Raw genomic sequence first — 23,003 nt, 5'->3', positions numbered from 1 at the left:
TTTCTTTCTCAGGATATTTTTCTCAAAATTATTCTTCCCTTTCTTTGTCAAAGCAGAATATATTCTTCTCTTGAATATGTTAACCAAAGATATATCAATTTGTTATGGAAACCATGTGTCAAGTTTTAGATATTTCTAATAAGAAAGGAATCTAACTCTTTTTTAGCATTAAATCTGCTTTATAGTCTCAAATGTTAAACATAATTGTAAAAAGATGCTATAGTGCTTGCCAGTGCATGTGAGTGCATATCTCTGTGTGTATGTGTGTATATATCAATTTATGATTCTGTCGGTTTTTTCCTAATTTCATGCATATTTCTACTCTTTTTTTTTCAATTGATTCCATTTATATGCATTTTTTAGTAGAAGAGATTCTAAAGAAATTTAAGAAAAGCATAATGTAAAGTAGAAAAAAATAAGTTGTTTATAGATGTTAGTAATAGGACATTATAAATGGGATTTATTGTATTCCCAGCTAGAATTCTAAAGCTGGTTGGTATGAAATCCTCTCTTTTCTTCCATCCCCATGATTACTATTCTGTAGGTGGCTGTACATAACTTGATTATATTGTGTTCTCAGGGCTGTTGCTGGAGTTGACGGGGACCTTGATTTAGTTCATATGGAAATCCAGGACCCCAGTGGAGGTATGCAAATGAAAATGTTATCAATTGATACACTAGTATATAGCTATTTCTCTTTGGTTTAGAGGTACTTTTTGGACTGTTTTTAAAACTAGTCAGAAGAGAAAATGTGCAAGTCAGATTCTTTCTCTGTTTATTTGTAGTCAGCAAAACTGTCCTGTTATATAAAAATATAGTGTAATTTAAAATCTACTTGTTTTTCACTTTAAGAGGAATTGATGTCAAGATGCTAAGTTCTATTGATAATGTCCATTAATAATGCAATTTATCCTGGCATTTGAACATCAAACAGTTTTTCCTGATTTGCAAATAAAACTGGCAATGCAGTGTTAGTGCTGGGTAAATGTCTATTAATGTGAATCATTGCACGTGTCAGGTCTAGTGCAGCAGCCACCATCTCTCAGAATTTCCTCATGTTATAGCATCCAGTATACTTTGAAACTTCAAAAGGGAAATAAATGGAAAAGCAGATTAGTAGTCAGAATGAGCTTAAAGAGTCACCATGATTCCAAATGCTTGTATAGTTTCTTGTTCCCTATCATACTCTTGAAAGATAATTTAATTCCTTGAATCAGATCATCTTAGTTCCTGTGCAGTCTAAAAGTGAGCCATAAAGAATGCACAGTTTGACTTGCTCTGTTCCCACAGCTTTTCTTAATTATAGCCCTATTAAAAAAATCAAAGTTATCATGTTAAAAGCTGAATGAAAAAAAGTCTAAATCTTTTAGCAGTGAGGTTTATGAGACGTGGTGACAGCTCCATCAGGTGTTTTCTTTAGAGACAATGTAAGATGATTTTTCAGGGAATGAATGCTAAGGGGGTTTTGGTTGGTGGTGCATTTTGGATGGTTTTTGTTGGTTTTTTTTTCATTTGGTTGGTTTTGGTTTAGAGCAGCTTTTTTGGAGGGGAGTGTGATTGGTTGGTTGGTTTGTTGGTTGGTTATTGGGTGTTTTTTTTGGTAGGTTGGTTGCTTCTTTTTTGTTTGTTTGTTTCAGATTTGGTGGGGTTTTGTTTTGGTTTTTTGGTTTGTCTTTTGGTTGTTTTTTTTTTTTTTTGGTGGGATACTTATTTTTTTTTTTTAGTGTTTTTTTTTTTTTTTTTTAAGCAGAGAAAGAAAAACTCTCATGAAATATCTCCTGGCTAGATTCTCAAGAAATTGACTTTATGCAATTAGGGTCAATACAAGCATAGCCACTGGTTTTAGTGGAAACAGCATCTTTGCACTACCCATATGACAATGAACTGTAATTTTTGTGTTGTGAACTGTGAACACCTGCAAGACTTTAAATGGTCCATTGCTGCACCAAATGTCCTTGTGGTGATGATTTGAACATAAACTGGAGAACTTGGATTGAGTCTAACTGCCTCTTAAACAGATCCAGATTTTAAAACAAATAATTGTATCCAGTATACTGGTTTGTTCTTCTCTAATAAAAAGTCATTAAATGTGGGATGCATTTCCCCTCACCCTGCAAAAGTAGTGAAGGACATGGGGATACATTATTTGCTGTCTCACACTGTACCTGGAGCATGGGTAGCATTAATGATCTGGGCACAAGATTGTGTAAATAACATTTGCCTCACTGTGCTTGGGCAAGTCACTCAACTGCTTTGTGCTCAGAAGCTTGTGACAAAGGATGAGCTGTACAAGAGCTTAGGGAAGGTCTTAAAGAGTCCCAGGGAAGGTCTCTAAGTCACAGCTGGTATAAGATAGTGATTGTTGGCTCTGCTGTCTCTGATAAGAGCAGATTGTATCAACGATGCAGTGGCGCTGTTCTAAGAATCCAGGGAGAGAAGATAGTCCTTGCTAACTGGAGAGGAAGAGAAAGGCCAAAGCCTCCTCTGGTTATAAATCAGTCTAAGCATTTGCAGCAAGGTATTAACTCTGAATATAGAAATCCTGCCCCAACAGACAAGTTCCAATAGTGTGCTAATAGTGTGTCTGAACATTCTTACAGAGCTTTGAAAATAGGCTTTAAAATTCTGCACACTGTCTATTAAATGCAGCCTGATTCTTTTCTCATTCATCACAATTTTATACTGGGGTTGATCTATTGATTTCAGTTATGTTGTGTCAGGCTGCCATATCTCCAAGTGAATAATTCAGCTCTGTGCATAGGTTAAGTGAGAAAAGAGGCTCCTTCTATTATCCCCACCCATGAATGGCTCATTCATCTAACCCCTAATCTCTCTGGACCAGCAAAATTTGGATAATAACAGGCTGCCTCCAGGGAACAATCTGAACTGTAAGCAGTTAATATATTCTCAGTATGTTGGAGATTGAAAAAGTCTTATATGAGAGTTTAATATAATAATTCTACAACTAGCTCACCTGGCAAAGGCAGCCTTTTTCCTACATGAATAGCATTTAGTACTGCTTGCTTCTTTTTCCCTTGATAGCCCTGTCATATGTTTCTGTCTCTCTTCCCTCAGGTTATCGCTACATCACTTGCCAGATTCAAAATTGTTCTGATAAGACAATGACAGTCCCATTTGCTGGCAGCACTGATCGGGATTCCCTGACTGTGCAGGATGACTACATATTTCTGCAGGTATATATGTACCTCATGTTTCTCTGCCATTTTTGGGAGAGACAGCTCATTTTGGAATTCAAAAATAAAATTCTAAACAGTGCAGCAACACTGTAAGGAGCAGGGTGGAATTAATGAATGATGATTTATGATTTTTTACATGGAAAAAAGCATTCCTTTATCAGTTCAAACAAAAAAAGAAATTAAAAAAAAAAGCATCTTTAGTTTGTACAACCAGTTGCCCTTTAACTATATGAAAATTTCCTAGTGGATTGTGTTACTTTTTATAAATACTCTTGCGTGTTACGTGAAATGCAAACCTTGTGTTCCTGTGATTAGAAACTCTTCTAGGTCCTTTCCAGGACAAAACACAGAACCATTCCCTGGGAAGAACATCCGAGGACAGCCACTGACAGAATAGTTATACAGCTTCTTCACATGGATTCTCTTCTGAAGAGGTTTTGCCAGGAAAGAACTGCTAACATGGCTGTTCTTAGGAAGCAAAATGGCCATTGCTGGGGAGCTTGGAGCAAATTAGCATGGAATCATAGGATGATTTAGTTTGGAAAAGACCTTTAAAATCTAGTCCAGCCACAAACCTAACACTGCCAAGTCCATCACTAAACCATGTCCCCAAGTGCCACGTCTACAACTCGTGGTGGTCCAAATTACATTTGGCTTGTTTCATTCCCAAATTACAAGACCTGCCTGCAGAAATATGGGCTGGAACTTTGTCAGCCATGTGGCACCAGTACAGCTCAGGCACCTTGTAAGTATTGTTTTAAGTGCGTGGCACTGGTTGTGGTTCGAATCTCTCAGAGCTGCAAACTTCTCAAGGAGCAGTTATGTCCTTCTTGTTTTATTAGATTTTGCTAGGGAAGTTGCTTGTGCTTTCCTTAGTGCTCAGCTGTCATTTTCCTCTTACTTTGATGAGATTTTTTTGCTATAAAGCTTATCTATTTACTAATTTTTGCAGGAAAGCTATTTAGTAGCAATGGATACACCTCCCCACCAGTGCCTCAGTGTGCACCAGATTGGCTCCTTTCCAACTTTCCCCCCTTGAGCCTGTTTCTTCCCCAAGGACCTGTAAATTAGCAGGGTCACAAAAGATCTGCTCTCGTTTGGCATAGTGGTTTCAAGGACCTGCATGGCTTAGAAAAATTAACATTAAAAAAAAAAACCCAACCAAACAAAAAAAACCAAAGAAAGCCCAACAAAAACCCGTTCACCAACCAAAAAAAAAAAAAAAAAAAATAAAATACCACAACAATGACAAAATCACCCCCAAAACTAAAACCCAATGGCATTGGGAAAGAACTTTTGGACTAAAGTAGCCTTTTTCAGATAAGGTCTAGCACTCATGGCATGCATTTTGCTCAAAGCTGTTATCTGTGGCTCCCCCAGGCACAGTCTAAAAATCCATTTCATAGTGTGTAGATGCTGAGAACTTCTTCTCACCATGCAAACTTCCAGACTGCTGTGCTCAGCAAAACACTGGCTGCTTCCTCATCAAGGATTTTGCTTTGCTGGATGTTCTGTACAGCTGCATCCTGAGCTGTTACTCCCTTTTATGACAGACATCAGCAGGCACAAAATGGAAGTGCAAGGTGGAAATGCACACATAAGTAATAGACAGTTGCTCCTTAATGATGCTTTTGGTAGTTTGGTCTCTCTAGATCTGAGACAAGTCAGTGCCAGTAGATGAGATGTTCATGTGTTCCACATAAAAGGGAAACATCTCTAGTGTTTTTCCTTTGGACTTTTCTGCAGTAAGCCACAGTATGTAATGTAAATCTTATTGCTAAATTGGTTTGCAGTTAGCCATATCTGTATTACTGGAGGATAGAAGGTGACTCTGGAATCCTGTAGCCACATCTGAAGCACAGCACCCCAGAGGTGTGAGGCAGGACAGCACTTACCTGTTCCAGGGAAACCACACATTTGAGAAACAGCATACTTCTGAAACCATTTATCACTACACTAAAGTACAGTTATATAAGTTATAATCAGACCAAGGACGACTCATGATATCACAGCAATTCCTGTCAGAAAGAGGATGGGACAGAATCCCCTGTGCAAAAAGACAGTAGAGTTTGAGACTGTCTCCCTGCCCCTGGCATTGTTCATATTCCCTGAGCTGTGCAGATGTGTGATTCACATCTGCACAGCTCAGGGAATATGAACAATGCCAGGGGCAGGGAGACAAAGTGTTGCAGGTCTGCAGTTTCCCAAATCTATTTTGGAGATTATTACCACCTTAGAGGAAGATCTCAGCCACATTTCTTTAGTATGCTTATATCCACAAAGATCAGAAACTTTCTAATACTCATTTTTTTTCCAATTTGCACTGACAGTCAGACAGTTTCAGAGGTGATTTTAGAAGGAGGATTAAAGTTTCAACACTGTTCTTAAGCACAGACCAGCCTTTAATACCAGTGAGGCTTGACATGACTATGTGCTTCAAGTCCAATTTTCCTCTGCCTTGCATCATCTCCAGTAATTTAAATGAATGATGTTAAAACATGCATTTAAAAAAAGCCTGTGAACAGATGGGTAAGACTGCCATTTAGCAGTAGTTAAGCAAATGATGAGGTTTTTGGCTTGATCCATCATCATTTAACAAATCACATTCCTAAAGACATCACATTCTTTATACCACAAAAAAATTGCATACAATATTAAATACTTTGTTACCTTTAAAATATTCAGGCATGTGGACCTGCTGTCATATATCAACTTTATTTTTACCAAGCCAAGTTTTCCTATTTCAGGATAGGCTGTCTTTTGAATCTTGTTCCCTTTTTAAACACAAAAATTTAGGAGAAAAACAGTGGGATTGGGGTAATATTTTAAATGGATTTCCCAAGTCAAAGAAAGAAGATAAGTCTCAATGTGAAAAAAAGGTTAAATATTGCCAAAGGCTGAGTTTTATTTACTGTTATGATCTGGTGGTGCTCAAAGGTTTAGTTGGAATTATGCCAATTTATATACCAGCACATTGGTGTTACATTTTTGATTAGAAAATCCAGGTGAGGCTGTGAGTTGACAATTTTCACTGATGTTTATTTGTAATATTCCTTTTGGTACTTTGGAACATTGCATTAAAAGTAATGGGTACGTATTTCAGTTACAGCTTAAATGTAAAGCAGTTTTCCATCCCAGGTTCTTTAGATTTAACATAAGCTGTCACAGAGTTCTGTTTCTCCTTCCTGTAGACAACATCAGCAAACAGGACCAAGTATTACGTGTCGTACCGTCGAAATGGCTTCGTTCAGATGAAGCTGCCAAAATATGCATTGCCAAAAGTAAGTGTGCATGCTTTTCTTTCTCTTTTTGCATTTGTCATCTTCTCTTTCTACCTAAACTAGTTTTGTTCTGCTCTTTTTCAAACCTCATTATTCTGAGATCAAAAGTTCTCCTTGTAAGGATTTTTGAATCCTTATTTTTATTTTGAATACCACTTTTATTTTTATTCCTTTAATGTAGTACTTGTAAACCATAGAGGGAAATAATGTGCAACAGTTTATTTGTCATCAGTTACTGCAACAGTTTTTGAGCTTTGCTTCCATGAGGCAGTGCTATACACCCAATGGCAATGGAAAGATAGAGAGCAATTGTTCTGTCAAGAATCAATTACTTTTTAATTCCACATGGTGTTGTCTGGTATAAGCATGAATACTAATAGAAGAGAAATTTGCTACTTGGTGTTTCTCTATTTCATTAAAGAATCCCAGTACTGACTTTGACTGCTCAATGAAATTGCAAGACTTGGTGAGAGGTTCCTTCAGTCTACCATATCTTCCTAATGATAGGGTTTCTGTATTTCCATAGTAAATCAGCAATTAAGCACAGAAATTTAAATATTACTAACTGATGCAGTTGATTGTTTTGTGGTGCACACAGTGTATTTCCTAACTTTGCAATTATAAGGCTTCTGCAGTCCTGAAGAAAAATAACTTGGAAGTTTGAAAGCTCCAGCTGGATAAAACCCTCAGTAACTAGCTCTGACCTTACAGTTCACCCTGCTCCCAGCAAGAGGCTGATCTGGAAGTCTCATGAGGTTCCTGCTTTTAATGTGATTCTCTGTGATTCTGCCACTTACTTAGCAGAGAACTTGTTTTCTTTGCATGCCTTGAATTGTATTAGTTTAATTAATTACCCATCTAAGGATGGACATTAGAGTACAATTTATTTCCTTTTGCTGTTATTGTTATAAAGCAAACATTCTAATATTAGATTTTTTTATCTTAGACTTTTTTTTATGCCAGTAGAAATGGTGATCTGAGGTAATTTTAAATCACTTCATATTACCAGAATCTCAGATCAAATCCTCAGATATTAGTTTGAACAAGAATCTGAAACTTGGATATGTTCCTAGTAACACTACAGAAATATCTATCTATCTCTCTATGTCTCTATCTTGTCAAGAAATGTATAGTCAGAGACAGGCATATAGACCAACAGTAACACAAAGTTATTTCTGTGGTTTTCAGGCCTTTCAAGGCAGCCTTTGTGCTATCTTAGGGGAAATTGTAGTCAGGAAAAAAGCAGGAGAATATCCAGGTTTTGAAGGTTAAAATATGCCAAACATGGAAACCTCAAGGGACTGCAGCCCATTGAACCCTGCACTGGGACACAAATAAGCAATTAAGGAGCAAGGCAGAGAAGCAGAGTGTAAACAAGGAGTTTCTGACACATTCATAAAGTGTCAGCCACAATTCCCTGGCATTTCTGTCATATGGAGGCTGGATTGTTTGAAATAGTGCTGCATGCTCAATTCTTTGCCTTGGAAAATATGGCTTTTGTTTATTTTTCTCTGTTTTTGTTTTTTTTTTTTCCTTGCTAAGTAGATTACCCCAGGCCTGACTGAATAAATAAATTGGAAGTTAATGGTTTCCTTTTGGATAGAGTCTATAGCTACCTAGGAACAGGTTGACTATGTCATTTTGAAAGGGATGTTTTTTTGCTCTTCCTAGTTCAGACAATACCCAACAAGAGGAATAAAGTAAATATTATCTCTTCAGCATTTTGATAATGCTGCCAGGAGATGTTTCTTTGGTATCTGCACAAAACAGAGTTGAAAATTTCAGGAAGAAAGCCTGGAAGCCAGAAAGACATTTAGAATAATGGTGAATATGAAAGATTTTAACCTTTTCTAAGACATTTTCTTTTAAGTGATTTGGTACCATAAGATTAGAACAGAAATTTTACATACTGAAGTAAATATGAACACAGCTCTAAAATTTTTCACAGTGCTGTATTTCAGTGAGAATCATCCAAGTGCAGTAGAATTGGATCATGGAACTTTACAAAGACACAGGATATCAGCAAAGACACTGACACATTAAATGTACATTTAGAACATGTGACTTTGAAGCTGCTTCTTTTATGGTGGTTGAGATAAACAGAATGGAAGAATTTACAAAGGATGTTTTTTAAGATTGATTGAAACCAATAGCTTTTGAAAGATCTGAGTTTCAGAGAGTTTTAAATATTAGATTTTGCTTAACCAGGAGATGAAGCATGACTATAACAGGCTATATTTCATTTTTCATATTTCTTTTTTCTCAAAAGCATGAAATAAAGTGTCCAAAAAATCTCTTTCCAAGTAGTCTTTGTACAGAATTTTTGAGCAGTGATTGTATACAGGGAAGGAAAACTGTATCTAAGTCAGAAGATGCTCTAGACTGGTCAAGGTTGTGTCTAACAACATCAGGAGAGCTGTGCCAAAATGCAACCTCTAGCCTTATGGAACTGGGCTGGATTCTTCAGATGCAATTCTTTTGCTGCATAAATTCCTTTCATGATGATTTTGCATGTAGAGATAGAATAAGTAGTTTCAGACTGAATAGTTAGAAAATGGTTTTGATGTCTCATTTTCCTTTCAATATAAAAAGGTTGGAAATCTGCAAGGAATTTATTCTCTTTTTTAATATTATTTTCATTTGTGCTTTTGTTTGTGTTTGTCCAAATGCATCCCCAAAGAGCAACCTAGAAAATAATGGTGTGTCTTTGGACATATTTACAGTCCTTCTTACTTGTGAATGAGAGGCTGCCAAAAGCAGCTTCCAACCAAGCTTTATCTCTGTTAAGTTTCTGGGCTCCAGCTCCACAGTGCCTCTGAGATCACCTTTTTGTAACACATCATAGCTCTGTGTGTGTACAGACAGCAGAGCCATTGGGGGCCATCAGGGTTCAGATAATTTTTTTAACCTTTCTTCTGTGCTGTTGAGAGATCTTTTTCTTTTTGTAACACTGTGTTTGATACTGACATTGCATGGAATCCCACAGCTGTCTCCTGCATTTGACAAGTGCTGGCTGCTGCCAGGAAAGGTGGAAGCAAAGGCTGGTGAGACCATATCAAAGGTTGTTTGTATGCTCCCCAAAACAGAAGAGGAATTTGCAAACTACTATTTTCAAACTGTTGTTTTAAAATTGAACTGGTTTTTATACTGTATTCTATTTTATCAAAATTGCTTGTTCTGCGCTGCTAAAACTAGATCAGAAGTTAAGAACTCTTAGGAAGTGAATTCCAAAATGAAGCCAAGAGCAGCAGGACAGCATTTGTGTGTCAGCTTGGCTGGTTAGGCATCCAGGAGTGTCCCAGGGGGATCCAGCAATCCCCCCTGGGCTGTTTTCAGCCTGGGGCAGAGGTTCAGCTGCCGCAGCTGGGAGGGTCAGTCTGCCCAGGGGCACAGGCTAAAGCCCCATCCAGACTGTCAGCACACTTGTATGCACAAGTTCCTGCAGCCCTGATTGCCTGCTCCTTTAGAAGTGCAATTTGAGGAGGGAGAGAGGGAGCAGTACATTGGGTCTGGTCCTTGTTCAGGTATTTGAGTCATGCTCTGATGTGGGTAACAATTAAACTGAGAACTAGCTCATTTCGAGAGTTTAAGCAAAAAACATTGTTAACAAAATTTTTGACCGAACCAAGGAAATTGCTACAAATTAGGGCAATTTTACCATTGCAATTTGGAATAATTTAATTATTCTGAGTCCTATTCCCATCTCTCTTAAATAAATCCCATTGATAATGATCTCCCTTTAAGAACTGATACAAGGCATTGATTGATTCTGCCTTCATTCATGCCTCCTACAAAATCTTAATGATGCAAGAGCTCTATTGTTTGTTATATCCTGCTGCAATTCAGAAAGTTTAGTTCTGAAAATATATGGCATGGGGAAAGCTTCTTTCATCTTTTTCAATCTCTGTATCTATTTTCTATCTTGTGAAATAGGCAATAATGTAAAACTTTTCAGGTAACCAGGATAAATAGAAGTATAGGGTAAGAGCGAACAAAAACAAAAGAAGAAAAAATCCAATTGCCTTAGAAATAGGTTGAAGTCTGTACTTTATTCATGGCAATATGAATCTCCTAGAGATGCCTTTTATCAGATCCATGTATTTTTTTGGTTTGATTATCACCTAGTCACCTCAAAGCACGCCCACCTCTTCCTGGCTTCAGTCTGAATCACTGTTTTAACATAGACTTACTTCTGAACATAGACAACACTGTTTTAGCCATAGACTTATTTCTGAAATTGTCTGTATCATTCAATATTAGATCTATGACAATCCTTAAATGGGTCTATCCATTAACAGCAGAAATGGTAGAAGATTTCTGCAACCATTTTTTGTGATGTTCTCCAAGGATTTGGCTGCCTGATGGTTGGATTGCAAACTACTGAGTCTATGGCAGCTCATTTGCAAGGCTCTTAGTCTCCCAATAATTTTTGTTCTACTTGGGAAGCCCCTTCACCACCTCTGCCACTCACCACCCTGGGAATCTTTGGCTGAGGTTATTCCTCTGTACCAGGCAGAAGAGCAGTTTTTAGTGGCAGCTCCATTCTTCTGTAAGTCCACTGGAATGGCTGTTGAGCAAACAACAAGAGGGAAGAAAGTACAAATGCAGGTGGTAGTGACATTTGCTGCAGGGGAAATATTCCTTTCCCAGGCAGTGTCACCACGGCAGCCAGTGAACCTGAGCTATAGCAGTTGTCTGACTTGCTGGGTGTACAAATCCATCTGAGGAGGATTCAAGGAACTGTTCTTTTCTTCACTGTGCAACTTATTGATTTCTCTCCATGAACTTTTTTACTCAGCCATGCAAGGAAGATTAGGAGGATTATCTTTGGGATATATGCCATCCAGTTACCTTGACTGTGCTTGAGAGATTACAGGAGTATAGATGTGGTACATCTGGAGGTCAAGACTGAGACTACAGAGCCTTGAGTCCTTACATCTGTTCCACTACTGATACATTTACTCCTCACCATTCTCTGTTTAGTACATTGCTTATTTCATGTTAACGTTTTGCTCAACCACAGCATCAAAAGATTGTAAAGGGGCAGAATTTTGGCATCTGACCAAAAATTGTTGGATTTAAACCCCAAGAATTTTGAATGATACTTCCTATGTTATCAGCACATTGTAGACTAAGGAGCACTGGCAGGCTGTACAATCTTTGTCATCTTTTGTAGCCTTCTGTCTTCAGGCTGTAATTATACTTATTTGTGTCATACAGTTTCTTATCACAGTTAGTAATATGGTAGACCATACTGAACATTTCTTGAATATAAAATTCTGTAAAGTATTTGCAGACTTATAGACTGGTTAGTTACTGAATGTAGATGGTGTGTGTCTGTATACAATGAAAAAAACTCATTCCTCTTCCCTTCCTTCTTTAAACCTCTTTCCTTCTTTCCTGCTATCCACAACCGCCCCACATCCAGCTCTGTTTAATAGCTTTAGGCTTTTTGGACCAACTTTTGATTGGGTGTTCATTCAGCTTTATGTGATAACAGACTTGACTACATTAAAAACAGGGAATTAGTTATGGAAACACTGTTGGTCTCTCTGTGTTCGAAGTAAAGAAATAATTTTTAAGCAGTGTTTACAGGAAGAAATATTTGATTGTGTCTGTATACCTGATGGAAGAGTTCTTGGGTGCCTGTGCTCCAGATCATTCAGTTCTTTCAATGCTTTATGTATGCCCTCAGACTCATTGATTTAACTGACCGTGTCTGTTCCATGTGATATGGAGTTTCTTTGAAGTGCTGCTCATCTTTTGGAACAAGTTGGCCTTCTGCAAATGCCTAATTATTTTGGGTATCACTTTGAAACTCTCTTTGTGTTATTTGTTTGTTAATTATGTTCTCTGCTATTGATGCAGTACAAACACGGCAGCTTACAAGTTCCTGAGAGAGCAGGAGTGACATGACCTGTCACTGGATGCCTAACTTGATCATGCCAAATTTTAATATGAAGTCTTTGATCATGATTCATTTAGCATTTTTTTGTAGAAAAAGTAATTCTGATTCAACAGATCTCCAGCTGTCCTTAATTCTAATTCCATGGGCTGGTTCACTGCTTTGGACCTATGAGTAGTTTCACAGATTTTTAGTGATAAATGTACAGATTTCTGTGCTTAGTGTGGTCTAACATTTCCCAGTGAAGAGGGAAGGATGAAGGAAAAATTGTGACAAAGGAATTTGCAAAATAAAGTGCACAAGAAGCACCTTGGTAAACAAAGCAGAGGAATCTCATGGAGGCTTAGAGGTTTAAAAAAAAAAAACCAAAACAACAAGAAGTTTTGGGCAATGCAGCTCGTAGAACCTCAGAACTGTGCAAAAGCTTACAACCTAAGAAGAGATAGAAGAAGAATACTGGTATTTGGGAATTACAGACTATGGCTGATACCAGCTGACATTGGCAAGCTTTGCAAAAACAAAGAGAAAGAGGAAAGTGAAAACAGCGAGAGCACGGATACTTGGGTCAGTAAGAGAAAGAGCAGAGGAGGCACAGCAGACTTGAGAGGGAAAAAGTAAAGTAGTAGAGACAAGAGAAGGGATGCCCATGGAGAAATGAACATACCACAGAGGAAACAGCATGGTTGCTATGGCAAACTGGGGAGAAGGCTCTGCCTTGGGACATCTGGAAGGTCATGGGCTCTCATTTCAGCCTGGAAGTGAAAGAAAACCACAAGATCTTAAATACTGAATGCAGCCTGGAGATAACAAAAATCTGAATAGAGACAATAAGGAATGTTCCAAACTCTGAAGATCTCTAACATCAGTAAAGAAGGTCTTTATAAATTAATTTGAATAAATTGTGTGTGAATAGCATAATTACAGAAAAATGTATGATGATGATCAGTGGCACTTTGAGTAGTTTGCAGAATGTAGAGAGGGAAAGCAGCAGGTCCAGCAAAAGGCAATTGCCGTAGTCCAAGTGTGAAATCATAAAAGAATAAATGCTTTTCTTATATGATCTGCTGAGGTTACAGCCTAAGGTTGTAACTGTGTCCATGAATTAGATAAAGCAGTAAAAACGTGCATTCTCTCCATCAAGATTTTTTTTTTCCTCGGACATCCTTTCTGGTTAACTCTTAGGTGACAGACAGTAGGTCCTGCCTAGCAATACTTGCTGATGTCCCCTCTCCATGTGCTTCTCACCTCTTGAGCAGTGGGGGGTACCTGGAATGAAGGAATTTAATCCATCCCCTGTATTTGCCAGTTAATTTCTTCTTTTTAAATTCACCTTTCAGTATAGGAATAGTAGAAGAGTGACATGACCATTTGGCTTTAACTAGATTTTCAGCAGTTTATGTCAACTGGGATTTTGAAAGATAAGTTGAAGAATTGGGCATGAAATTTGCAGTTTTCCTCACGTTGTTAATTGCTTTTCCCAGAAGATTGTATCAGAAAGCAGGAAATGCTGCACAGGGTTGTTGCCAGGTAGTATAACTGAAGGACTGCTTTGTTTCTTGATGGAAAAGAAATCATTCTGAAAGGAAAATAGCTGTAAGGCTGCACTGGAAATCTAAAAGCATAAATTCTGAAAGGAAGGAACAAAGTTCAAGGCAGTGCAAGGGTAATTTCACTTGCTAAGACCAGGATATGTTAAACTCTTGCCTCAGCAAAGTTGCCAACCAGCAGTCTGAGAGGACAAACATCTTTATTAGTGGCCACCACTGCCAAGAGGAAACTGAACTCTGATTTGCTGAGTAAACTTTTGCGTCCAACCTCTCTTTCCCTCACGTGGCCCCCACAGTCTGCCCAAAATTAATCTCCCTGTCCTTGTGCACTGCACATTTTGGCTCTTTGTGTGTTGTTTCTGGTGGCTCAGCTGCTCCTACCCCAGCCTGGGATGGGAGACCCAGAGCTGAGCCTGTCCCCAGCTCTCACCTCTGCCACCAAGGGCCACCTGAGCAGCCACTGCCACCTCACCAGGGAAAGCATGGAGTGGGACAGCACTGGGGCAGGGAAAGTGCCGTACCTACATTCCCTGGAGGTTTGCATTTCTCTGTGGCACTGTATAAATGTTGTGTTGTAATAATGTAGTCATTAATTTTGCAGAAAGCTTCTGGCTTCATGGAATATTAAGGGTTTTCTAGAGGTTTTCACATTAAAAAAAAAATTGTTTCTTTATTCTTTTTGACTCTGCTTTACTTCCATCCTTATTATCAGATAGTCATGGGAACTTTCCATGTAGTATAATGTGGGCTACCAATCCTCATGTTGCCCCTGTTCTAGGCAGGAAATGAAACATTCTATACATGAAAGAGACTTTTAAAACAACCTGTTCTGATCAATTGCTGTGTTTTCCTGGCATTTCTGGCAGACGCTCTGCTTTGGAGTAATTTTTCAGTACCCCCCCCCAAAAGAAAAAAAAGGAAAAAGAGAACTATTCCTGGGATGCTAAACAAAAATCTACTTTACTACGAAGTTCAAATGAGAGTCTTTGGAAACAGCATTGAGCTGTCATTGATAGGAAACTTCACTTAGATTCCTTTGTGTTGAGATGTGTCACATATGCAAAAATACTTTAAATTTAGCTAAACTATTAGTATTTAATAACCCTCCTCTGTTCATATTAAAAATCTTTCCTTTGCATTATTTTACTTCTATACATGTCTTTTTTTTAATCTAAGTGTCTCAGTCACTGTGCATATTGCCTACAGTGTGACTGCCGTGCTTTGCTGAGTACTCAGTGTTCCTCTGTTACTCACTCTTTCTTCAGTCTTAACTGGATTCTTATGAAGCTGGTTTGATTCCTTGAGTTCTACAAAGTTGTTTTCTTTTTTTTTTTTTTTAATTTTTAATCCAATTAATTCTAAATTCATATTGTATTGACATTCTGGTAACTTTATTTAATATTCACTCCATTGCCTTAGTACTTTTCCAGTAATAAGGTGACCAGAACTGAATGCAATATCCCAGTTAAGTTCCAAGGTCATGAAGAGTTTACAAGCTTCCAGTCTCTGTCATTTCTGATGTCATTTCTTACATAGCCCCATCTTCTGCCTTTTTGCTCCCAAACCATGTTGCCAACTCACATCCCTTTGTTCTCCTTCCTAAGCTTAGTTCAATGTTGCTACTTCCTGATTTATTTCTTCTGTTTGATATTAGTGTTCAATTATTTTCCCCAGCTGTGCATTTTTTTTTTGTCTGAGACATTTGGAGTGAAGAAGCTGGGAAAACTGAAAGCAAGACGTAGCAATATCCATGCCTGAAATTCTTGAGAAATGAATGCAGAATATTGACTCTCCTGTTATTACTGTTGAATATTTAAGTGGTTGTGTAGACATAGATAGACAAATTAATGTAATCTATTACAATGCACATGAGCTGTGTGCATGATAAGTACTATATCCCATGTGAACTGCTGTAAAATGGATCTGATCCTCTTTGTGATATGCTATTTTTTTTACCTGATTTTCATTTCTCTATTACTTGAAGATTATTTTTTTAGATTACCTTGTTTCATTCTTCCATTGACTCCTATCCAGATTTTAGAAAGTCAGTCACTTGGGTTTTATTTTCCTTTCCCTATTTTTCCTTTCAAGAAATCATTTCCTGCTGAAGTCAAAGCAGAGTACAGATATTGCACATTCATGATTTTTTTCTTCACTAAGGCAGTTTGCACTGCAGTCAGAAGGCAGTGAGGAACCACTTTGGAGCACTGGGATAGGCATGCTGATTAGTATTATTTTGGAGGGTATTGTTTTTAAACATTCAGATGTATTAAACACTCCTGACCAACTCACAGTTTGTACAATAGAAATTCTGTAAAAAATTAGTCATTATGCATCTTATTTTCCTACAGGACTTACAGATAATCAGCACAGATGAAAACCAGGTGTTTGTGGCTGTACAGGAGTGGTACCAGACAGACACATACAACCTGTACCAGTCTGACCCACAAGGTGTTTACTACTCCATCCTGCTGGAGAATGTCCGGAGCACGAAGCAGCCAGAAGAGAATGTCCTGATAGATATTCTGGAGGTAGGTCTTATATTTCCCATTATGTGTAGTCTGTGGGGAGGATTTTTTTTTAATTATGAATATAATTAATTTTAAGTAATGTATTTTCACAGTTATATTTAAATAGAAATTCTAGGATTTCTGTCTTATTTGTAGCACATTGTTACTACTTATATATTTCCCTCTTGACCTACTAATGTGTTGTGTACTCTAACTAGATTCTTGGGATGGGTTTCTATGGATGTGCAAATCCAAAACTAAGTTCTCTTTAAGATATTGAAAAGTGAATCTGGCAGCACAATTTATTCTTGAAGTAAGAAGTTATGCAGCTGTCTATGTACAGCTTTTTTCTTCTATGTGAGTCACTGGTGCTTTTCCTGGCTTAAGAGCTGGACATCTTTTAGCCAGTAGGGTTTTAAGTAGTAATCCTGCAAGCCTTGTGCTAGGTTGTGTGAGCTCTGAAAGGCTAAGAGCCAACAAAATTAGATATTGGACAGCAAATTCACTTGCTTTCAGTACATGTTGTGCCAACAGCATTTTCTATGAGACCAACTCGGCAGTGAACAAATCTATCTTGTATTTTAACATCAGTGCACTTGGCAAAATAAAAGACTATAGTGTTTTGGAAGAGTATCAGAGGCTGTTATCAATTCCATTCCTGTTTAGGGAATGGAATTTCAGTGTAATGAATTTCAATGTAACATTTGCTCTAGTTTTGTTCTTTCTGGCCATTATCAGAGCATTAAACTGGTCTGACACAGTTTGTCCCATTACGCGTAATTTGCCTGGTGTTAATTTAAAAAAAAACAAAAACAAAACTTTAAAGGTGCACCAGACTTCTTTGGCAAAGGTTTGTAGTAATTCTGGATACAAGGCACACACTGACAGAACTGTTAAATGGCTGTAATTAGACTCTTCTTGGAGGGGGAAAATGATAGTGTTTTCTTCCTCCTTATCTCCTCCATCTTTCTTTAGCTTTTTCTTTCTAAATGGCTGTGGTAAAACAAAATAGTCTCTCATTACTAGTGATTATTTTCTAGACTCAACCTTTTTAGAAATGAGGCTTCCTAATGAGTGAAGCTACACATTGTGTGTAGCCACGTTCCCACAGGGTGATTTATCGATAGCATTAATTTGCAGCATTTTACTCTTGGGCACTCCAATGACCAAGCAAAGCTAAAAAGCAGTCAGGTGCAATCTCTGCTCCTTGCATCACCTGTAGCATGTAATTTCAGATAAGTTGTACAGAGATGCTATCCTTTTGTCTACAAGAATTATTAACTTAATTCAGTTACACTGATTGTTTAATAATTTCCCAATGTTGCTGAGGGCATATTAGATAATGCAATTGTAGTTTATTGTGTGCTGGATCAATTTGTAGGGTTACATTAAAAAGGAAATGTACACATGATAAGGACAATACACGTGGAGCCATACAATTCAATTCTTTTAAGCTATTTTTGAAATTGAGTTGCTTTATAGGAGAGCACTGATGGCTGCTAGATAGCTTGCATGATAAATAATTAGTGCTCATCTTGTTTACTAGAATGGGATCAAGTGCTCATAATGTGTGGGTTGTTTACTCAGTATAAAATTGCTAATAAATGAAACACATATTGCAGCCCTTGAGGGTGGGTTTTTCTAAATCAAATCTCGGTTTTCTCTTTTGAGCATTTTAATGCAAGTATCCCATCTTGGGAAGGGGAACCTTCAGTGCAGAACAGAGACAGTCCTCGGTGGTGGAAAATTTCTCTTTCTGCCAGTATGTAATTCTCCTTAAAATTTGTGCTGTTCATCTTTGTTATCTTCTGACTGCACTTAATCTTTTACTTGAACATATACCATAAAATTTTTAATAGGTATCTGCCTGTCTGTATTAATTTTCTTTTCTATGCTTTATCTTTTTTTGCACCATATTTCTTCTCATGTTGCGCACCTAAAAGGGAATAATTTACAAATACTTGTTTAAAGAAGAGAAGAAAAAAAAATTAAACCCTAAATGACTGTCCAAAAGGAGCATGCCTCTGAATTATGTGACTGTATTCAAGGAGCATGTCCTTGAAATTGTGTCAAGTGCTGCCAGTGTGAAGGATTCACAAATTTGACATAAATATATTTGCAGAATGGGCATACTAATGCAATACCTCTGCATTGGTTCCTGCTGTGACTCCTTATGTAGATAAGAGCTACATGAGTTGCAGTACACTTTCTTCATGCCTTTTTTCCCCAAACAAATTGTATATATTTAAATTTTAGTCACAAACATATATGATATAGCAGTAATTTCTACATTTCAGTAACTGCTGCTAATAAACACTGTGGGACATCTGAACTGTGCTTCTTGCTACCAACTAAACAGAATATTGTTGAGATGAAATATCAGAAATGTAACAAGGAGCAATTAATAAGTCACAGCAGAAAGTCTCAGGAAATAATTTTATAAGGTACAAAGCGCTTTTCTAAGAGTACTGGGGAACAACTATCCCCTGAACTGTAAACAAAATGGGTACTCTGAGAACTAAGCTCAAAGTTCAAAAAAATCAGCAGAAAGGTGCTTTGAATTTCCTCGTGTTCGGCTGTCTTGAGTGGTTCCTGGACTGTTCATCAGAGTAACTGAGCACTGCACAATGTTAAAATGTCTTCTTTTCCATAGCAACTTACTGTTAATGTGAATCTTTTCCTTTCTTGATAGAAAGATACTTATCTTGCAATTTTAGATTAGGGAACTAAGTCAAGGAGTAGAATGTACAGAGGAATTTGAGTGCCTTGGCATCACAGTCTAATCCATGAGATAGATTAGACACACTTCATTTCCAGTATTTACAGAGTCGGGTGTGTATTTGTATAGGCCATAGGACAAATGAAATGGAAAATGCTACAGCAGGGGTGGGATGTGGTAAAGATGCCATTTTTTACACACCACAATTTTGTGTTAGTTATTGGGTTTTAGATTAATGCACCACTCTGAACATGATATTTCTGAACTTGCTCTGAAGATAGATGCCTGAAACCTATTTATTATTTCAAGCAGGGTTTATGCCTTTCATTCAAAGTGCAACTGCTGTGAAGTGCTGGTTGGCTTTTATCTTTTAAAGCAGCAGTGAGAGAAGTTAACTGAGACACTGGAAGAAATGTTTTCATAACCTTTCAATGTTTGATAGATTCAAACACTTGTGTACCATATTCTTGAGAGGAGAAGTTACCCTAGAGCTTGGTTAGATTAGACATGGGAGTTACAATGGAGAAAATTTTAGCCTGACTCCTATTTGATGATTATATGGAATTATTAAATATTCATTAAACAAGTGGGTGGGAAAGGGAAAGAGAGGAGAAACAAAAATAATCATGATGCAGCACTGGTGTTGCCATCCACAAATGAAGAGGGAAACCTCAGTTGCAGTCTCTGATGTAATTATTGTTTAAATATTTAATATTGTGTTCCCTGGAAGGAAGACATGCACAGAAATTTTACCCCAAGTCTGCCTTCCCACGTAAATATTTAAACTGCCAGGCTTTTCAAGGCTGAGCTGTCTCTTGAAGGTAGACTATGTAAAAAATCCTCAGCAAGATTAAAATGCTTTCAAAGTAAAGAAAGCAGGTTCATAATTTCTTATCCTCCTTTCCTTTTCTCACCTGCACTGCAAATAGTTGACTTTTATGGTATGTTTGACTTGGAGGTGATTCTGAACTTTCAGCATCCTGGATAGGTAACCCAATCACATATGCATAGGATTTAAGGAAGAAGGAGCTTGTGAGGGAGGAGAGTATTTGAATGTTTATACAAATTTTTTTTATATAAACTTATATATATTTCCAAGTTTTAGGCTGTTACCATAACCAGCAGAACATTCACATTCCCTGTAGGTTTGGATCAGTTCCTTCCTGTATTTATAAACAGTGAGTATCCAATCTGTAGCCTGCTAGTAGGGATGCCTGCTTTTCACCTTCAATGCAGACTTCTGCTAAATGAATGTTAAATGGAGTTAAGACCTGGCAGTTGGAAAAAGAAAGGAACAGTAAATATTTCAAATGAAAAAGAAAAGTTCAGAAGTGCAGCATGCTATCAGGAGGCAAATATTCCTGATCATTCAAAGAGCTATCTGTCTTGTGCATTTATTTGTAATGAATGGTTCAGTTTTGTTAAGAGTCAGCACCCAAGGAGATAAGCAAACTGTACTGTGCTGGAAATGTGTATCAGTTTATATATGTTGTCCAGAATTTTCCAAAAATTCAGGAAGTCTTATAAATAGTGGCAAGGGAACCAAGAGCACTCTTAAGGAAACCTTCACTTTTAATAGAAGACCTTATTTTGTGCCCATGGGTGGAATATACATTAATATGTTAATAATCTAAATGTTAGGGCTAGAACTAAACATATTAAGTTATAATTACTGTCAGGCTGCTTCTAAAATTATACCCATTAACTTTGACACTTTGACTTGTAGTAATTTTCTAATACAGGTTGTTTTGAAATAAAATAACAGGCCAAGAGAAGAGGGTCATTTTTTGTTATTATTTTTTTCTCCAGAGGTTAAACTGGTGAAGGGTGGAGTGTGGAAGCATTTCAGATGCTTGAGAGGGTGATTCAGCCCTCAGTGTGTCTTCCTCAGATGAACTGCCTGTATTTATTTCCTGCAAAGGACAACAGTGCTTCCCAAATCAGTGTTATTTTAAAGGATATGATTCTGTGTTGTGTTATTGTAATGTATTTGTGTGATATGGGCACAGAAATTCACGTTAAAAGTTAGATGGTTGTTAAAAATTGCTTTCATCATTTGTAGAACAGCATTTTAAAGATGTCCATATTTAAAGAAAATGGGGAAATTTTATTGGTGAGACCATGCTACCATAATTTTTATATTTTGCTATATAAATTAATGTGTTTTGCTATATTAAACATGTATTTTAATTAGCCTTCTGACATGGAGAGAACTGCATATGCTTTTTAAATACATTTAGAAATAAAAATCAGTTTGTAATTGTCATTGCATTCCCCCTTTCTCCCTTTCCTCTTATATTTTTGCCTTCCTCATATTTTTTTAAGGTATCATCCACTTTCAGTTTCCAGGAGAAACTACCTGAGATACACAGTTCAGAGCCACAAAAGAGCAGCTAATCAGGGATAATCCTTGTTGAAAAAAACGTGTATGTGCTGGATGTTAGCTTTTCTTCTCTATGCTTCAGGTCAGAGGTGTAAAAGGAGTCTTTTTGGCCAACCAGAAAATTGATGGGAAAGTTACAACCCTGATAACCTACAACAAAGGCCGTGACTGGGATTTTCTAAACCCTCCAGACATCGATATGAACGGCAAACCCACCAACTGCAAACCTGTAAGTGGCTCTTTTTGGAGTATCCTCCCTCTAAAGTCTGCAAGAATTACCTGCATGGTAGGGTGTGCAGTAGTTCAAACAGCTCAAGAGCTTTGTGCTGAGTTTAGCAGCCAAACTAGCAGGGAAATGGGCTTGCATTGTATGAGCTGTGGTTCCATAGGCTCTTAGTTCAGTCATCATGTAGAGTGAGGAGTCATGGCTTTCTAGTGCACTGCATTTCATATTTGAGATCACTTTGACACAAAGAGGGCACATTTCTTGTGTGTCAACCATACAACCCAGTTCAGAATAATCATGGCAGTCATTTGTGACTGGATATATGGGGCACATCATGACTCAAACACAGATTACCAATAATTTTTCTCTTTCCATCTCTTCATATTTTTGTTTCATAATAAACCAAGGTAACCTTTGGTTCCCTGTTAAAGGGAGCTCCTGACAGTTCCTTGAAAATGAATACCATGGTAACTTGCATAAAATATCCCTTTCTTTTTGTAAGATATTATTTCTGTTTGTTTAGATGTCCCAAGTGCCCATAGTATTTTATTATTTGCAAGGCTTTACTGAAAGCCTTATATTTTTCCCACTGACTTTCTGCTCCTGGGGAGTCAAAGCTCTGCATTGGTGGGCAAAATAAGTGTTGTAGTCCTGCCACTGCCAGAGCTTTACTCCCTCTCCCCATGGCAGAAGTGGAGGGCTGGAGCTGCTGGCTCCCTTTTGGAGCGTTCAAGGCTGTGCTGCAGGGCTCCAGCCTGTGGGGTCTGGTGCAGATCAGTCTGAGATGAGTGGGACAATGGCAGTGGCAGCAGCTCCCAGGCTGAGCTGGCCCCTGGTAAAGCTCCTGGTCACATTGCTGTGAACAATTTGACCTTTGAGTGCACTGCACAAAGGGCAAGAAGCAGTAAGTTGCTTAGCAAGGAGACATGATGTGTCCTAAAGTCATTATGCTATTTTTCATACCACTTTTTTACTAAAAAAGGCATTTCAGCCCAAACAGTTGTTTTTAATAATAACTTTACTATTTACCTGGGACCAACAGACATGCAATACTTGTTGCAGTTAGTTAAAATTTTTAAGCAATTATTATGTCAGAAGGAGGTTTGTATAATAATGCTGACTTCATTGAGTTTGGAAATATTTTTTTGAGACAGTGACACACTATGCAGACATCACCAGAGACTCTTGATATAAAGTGAAGACTGATACTTCAGACTGGAATTTGGCTCCATGGG

At 37.7% G+C, this 23,003-nt stretch overlaps 1 protein-coding gene across 1 annotated transcript in view; it reads left to right on the top strand.

The window, feature by feature from the left end:
- SORCS2 (sortilin related VPS10 domain containing receptor 2) overlaps nt 1-23,003 on the top strand; it is a 527,396-nt gene that overhangs the window by 440,919 nt on the left and 63,474 nt on the right. Inside the window, 5 exon segments of the mRNA XM_058804337.1 lie at nt 581-645; nt 3,076-3,194; nt 6,389-6,478; nt 16,282-16,461; nt 21,625-21,771. Coding sequence (XP_058660320.1) covers nt 581-645; nt 3,076-3,194; nt 6,389-6,478; nt 16,282-16,461; nt 21,625-21,771 — 601 coding nt within the window.

Source organism: Ammospiza caudacuta, chromosome 4, assembly GCF_027887145.1.
Source record: "Ammospiza caudacuta isolate bAmmCau1 chromosome 4, bAmmCau1.pri, whole genome shotgun sequence".
NCBI lineage: Eukaryota > Metazoa > Chordata > Aves > Passeriformes > Passerellidae > Ammospiza > Ammospiza caudacuta.
The sequence above is the reverse complement of the archived record's forward strand: the minus strand, read 5'-3'. Positions and strand labels throughout refer to the sequence as shown.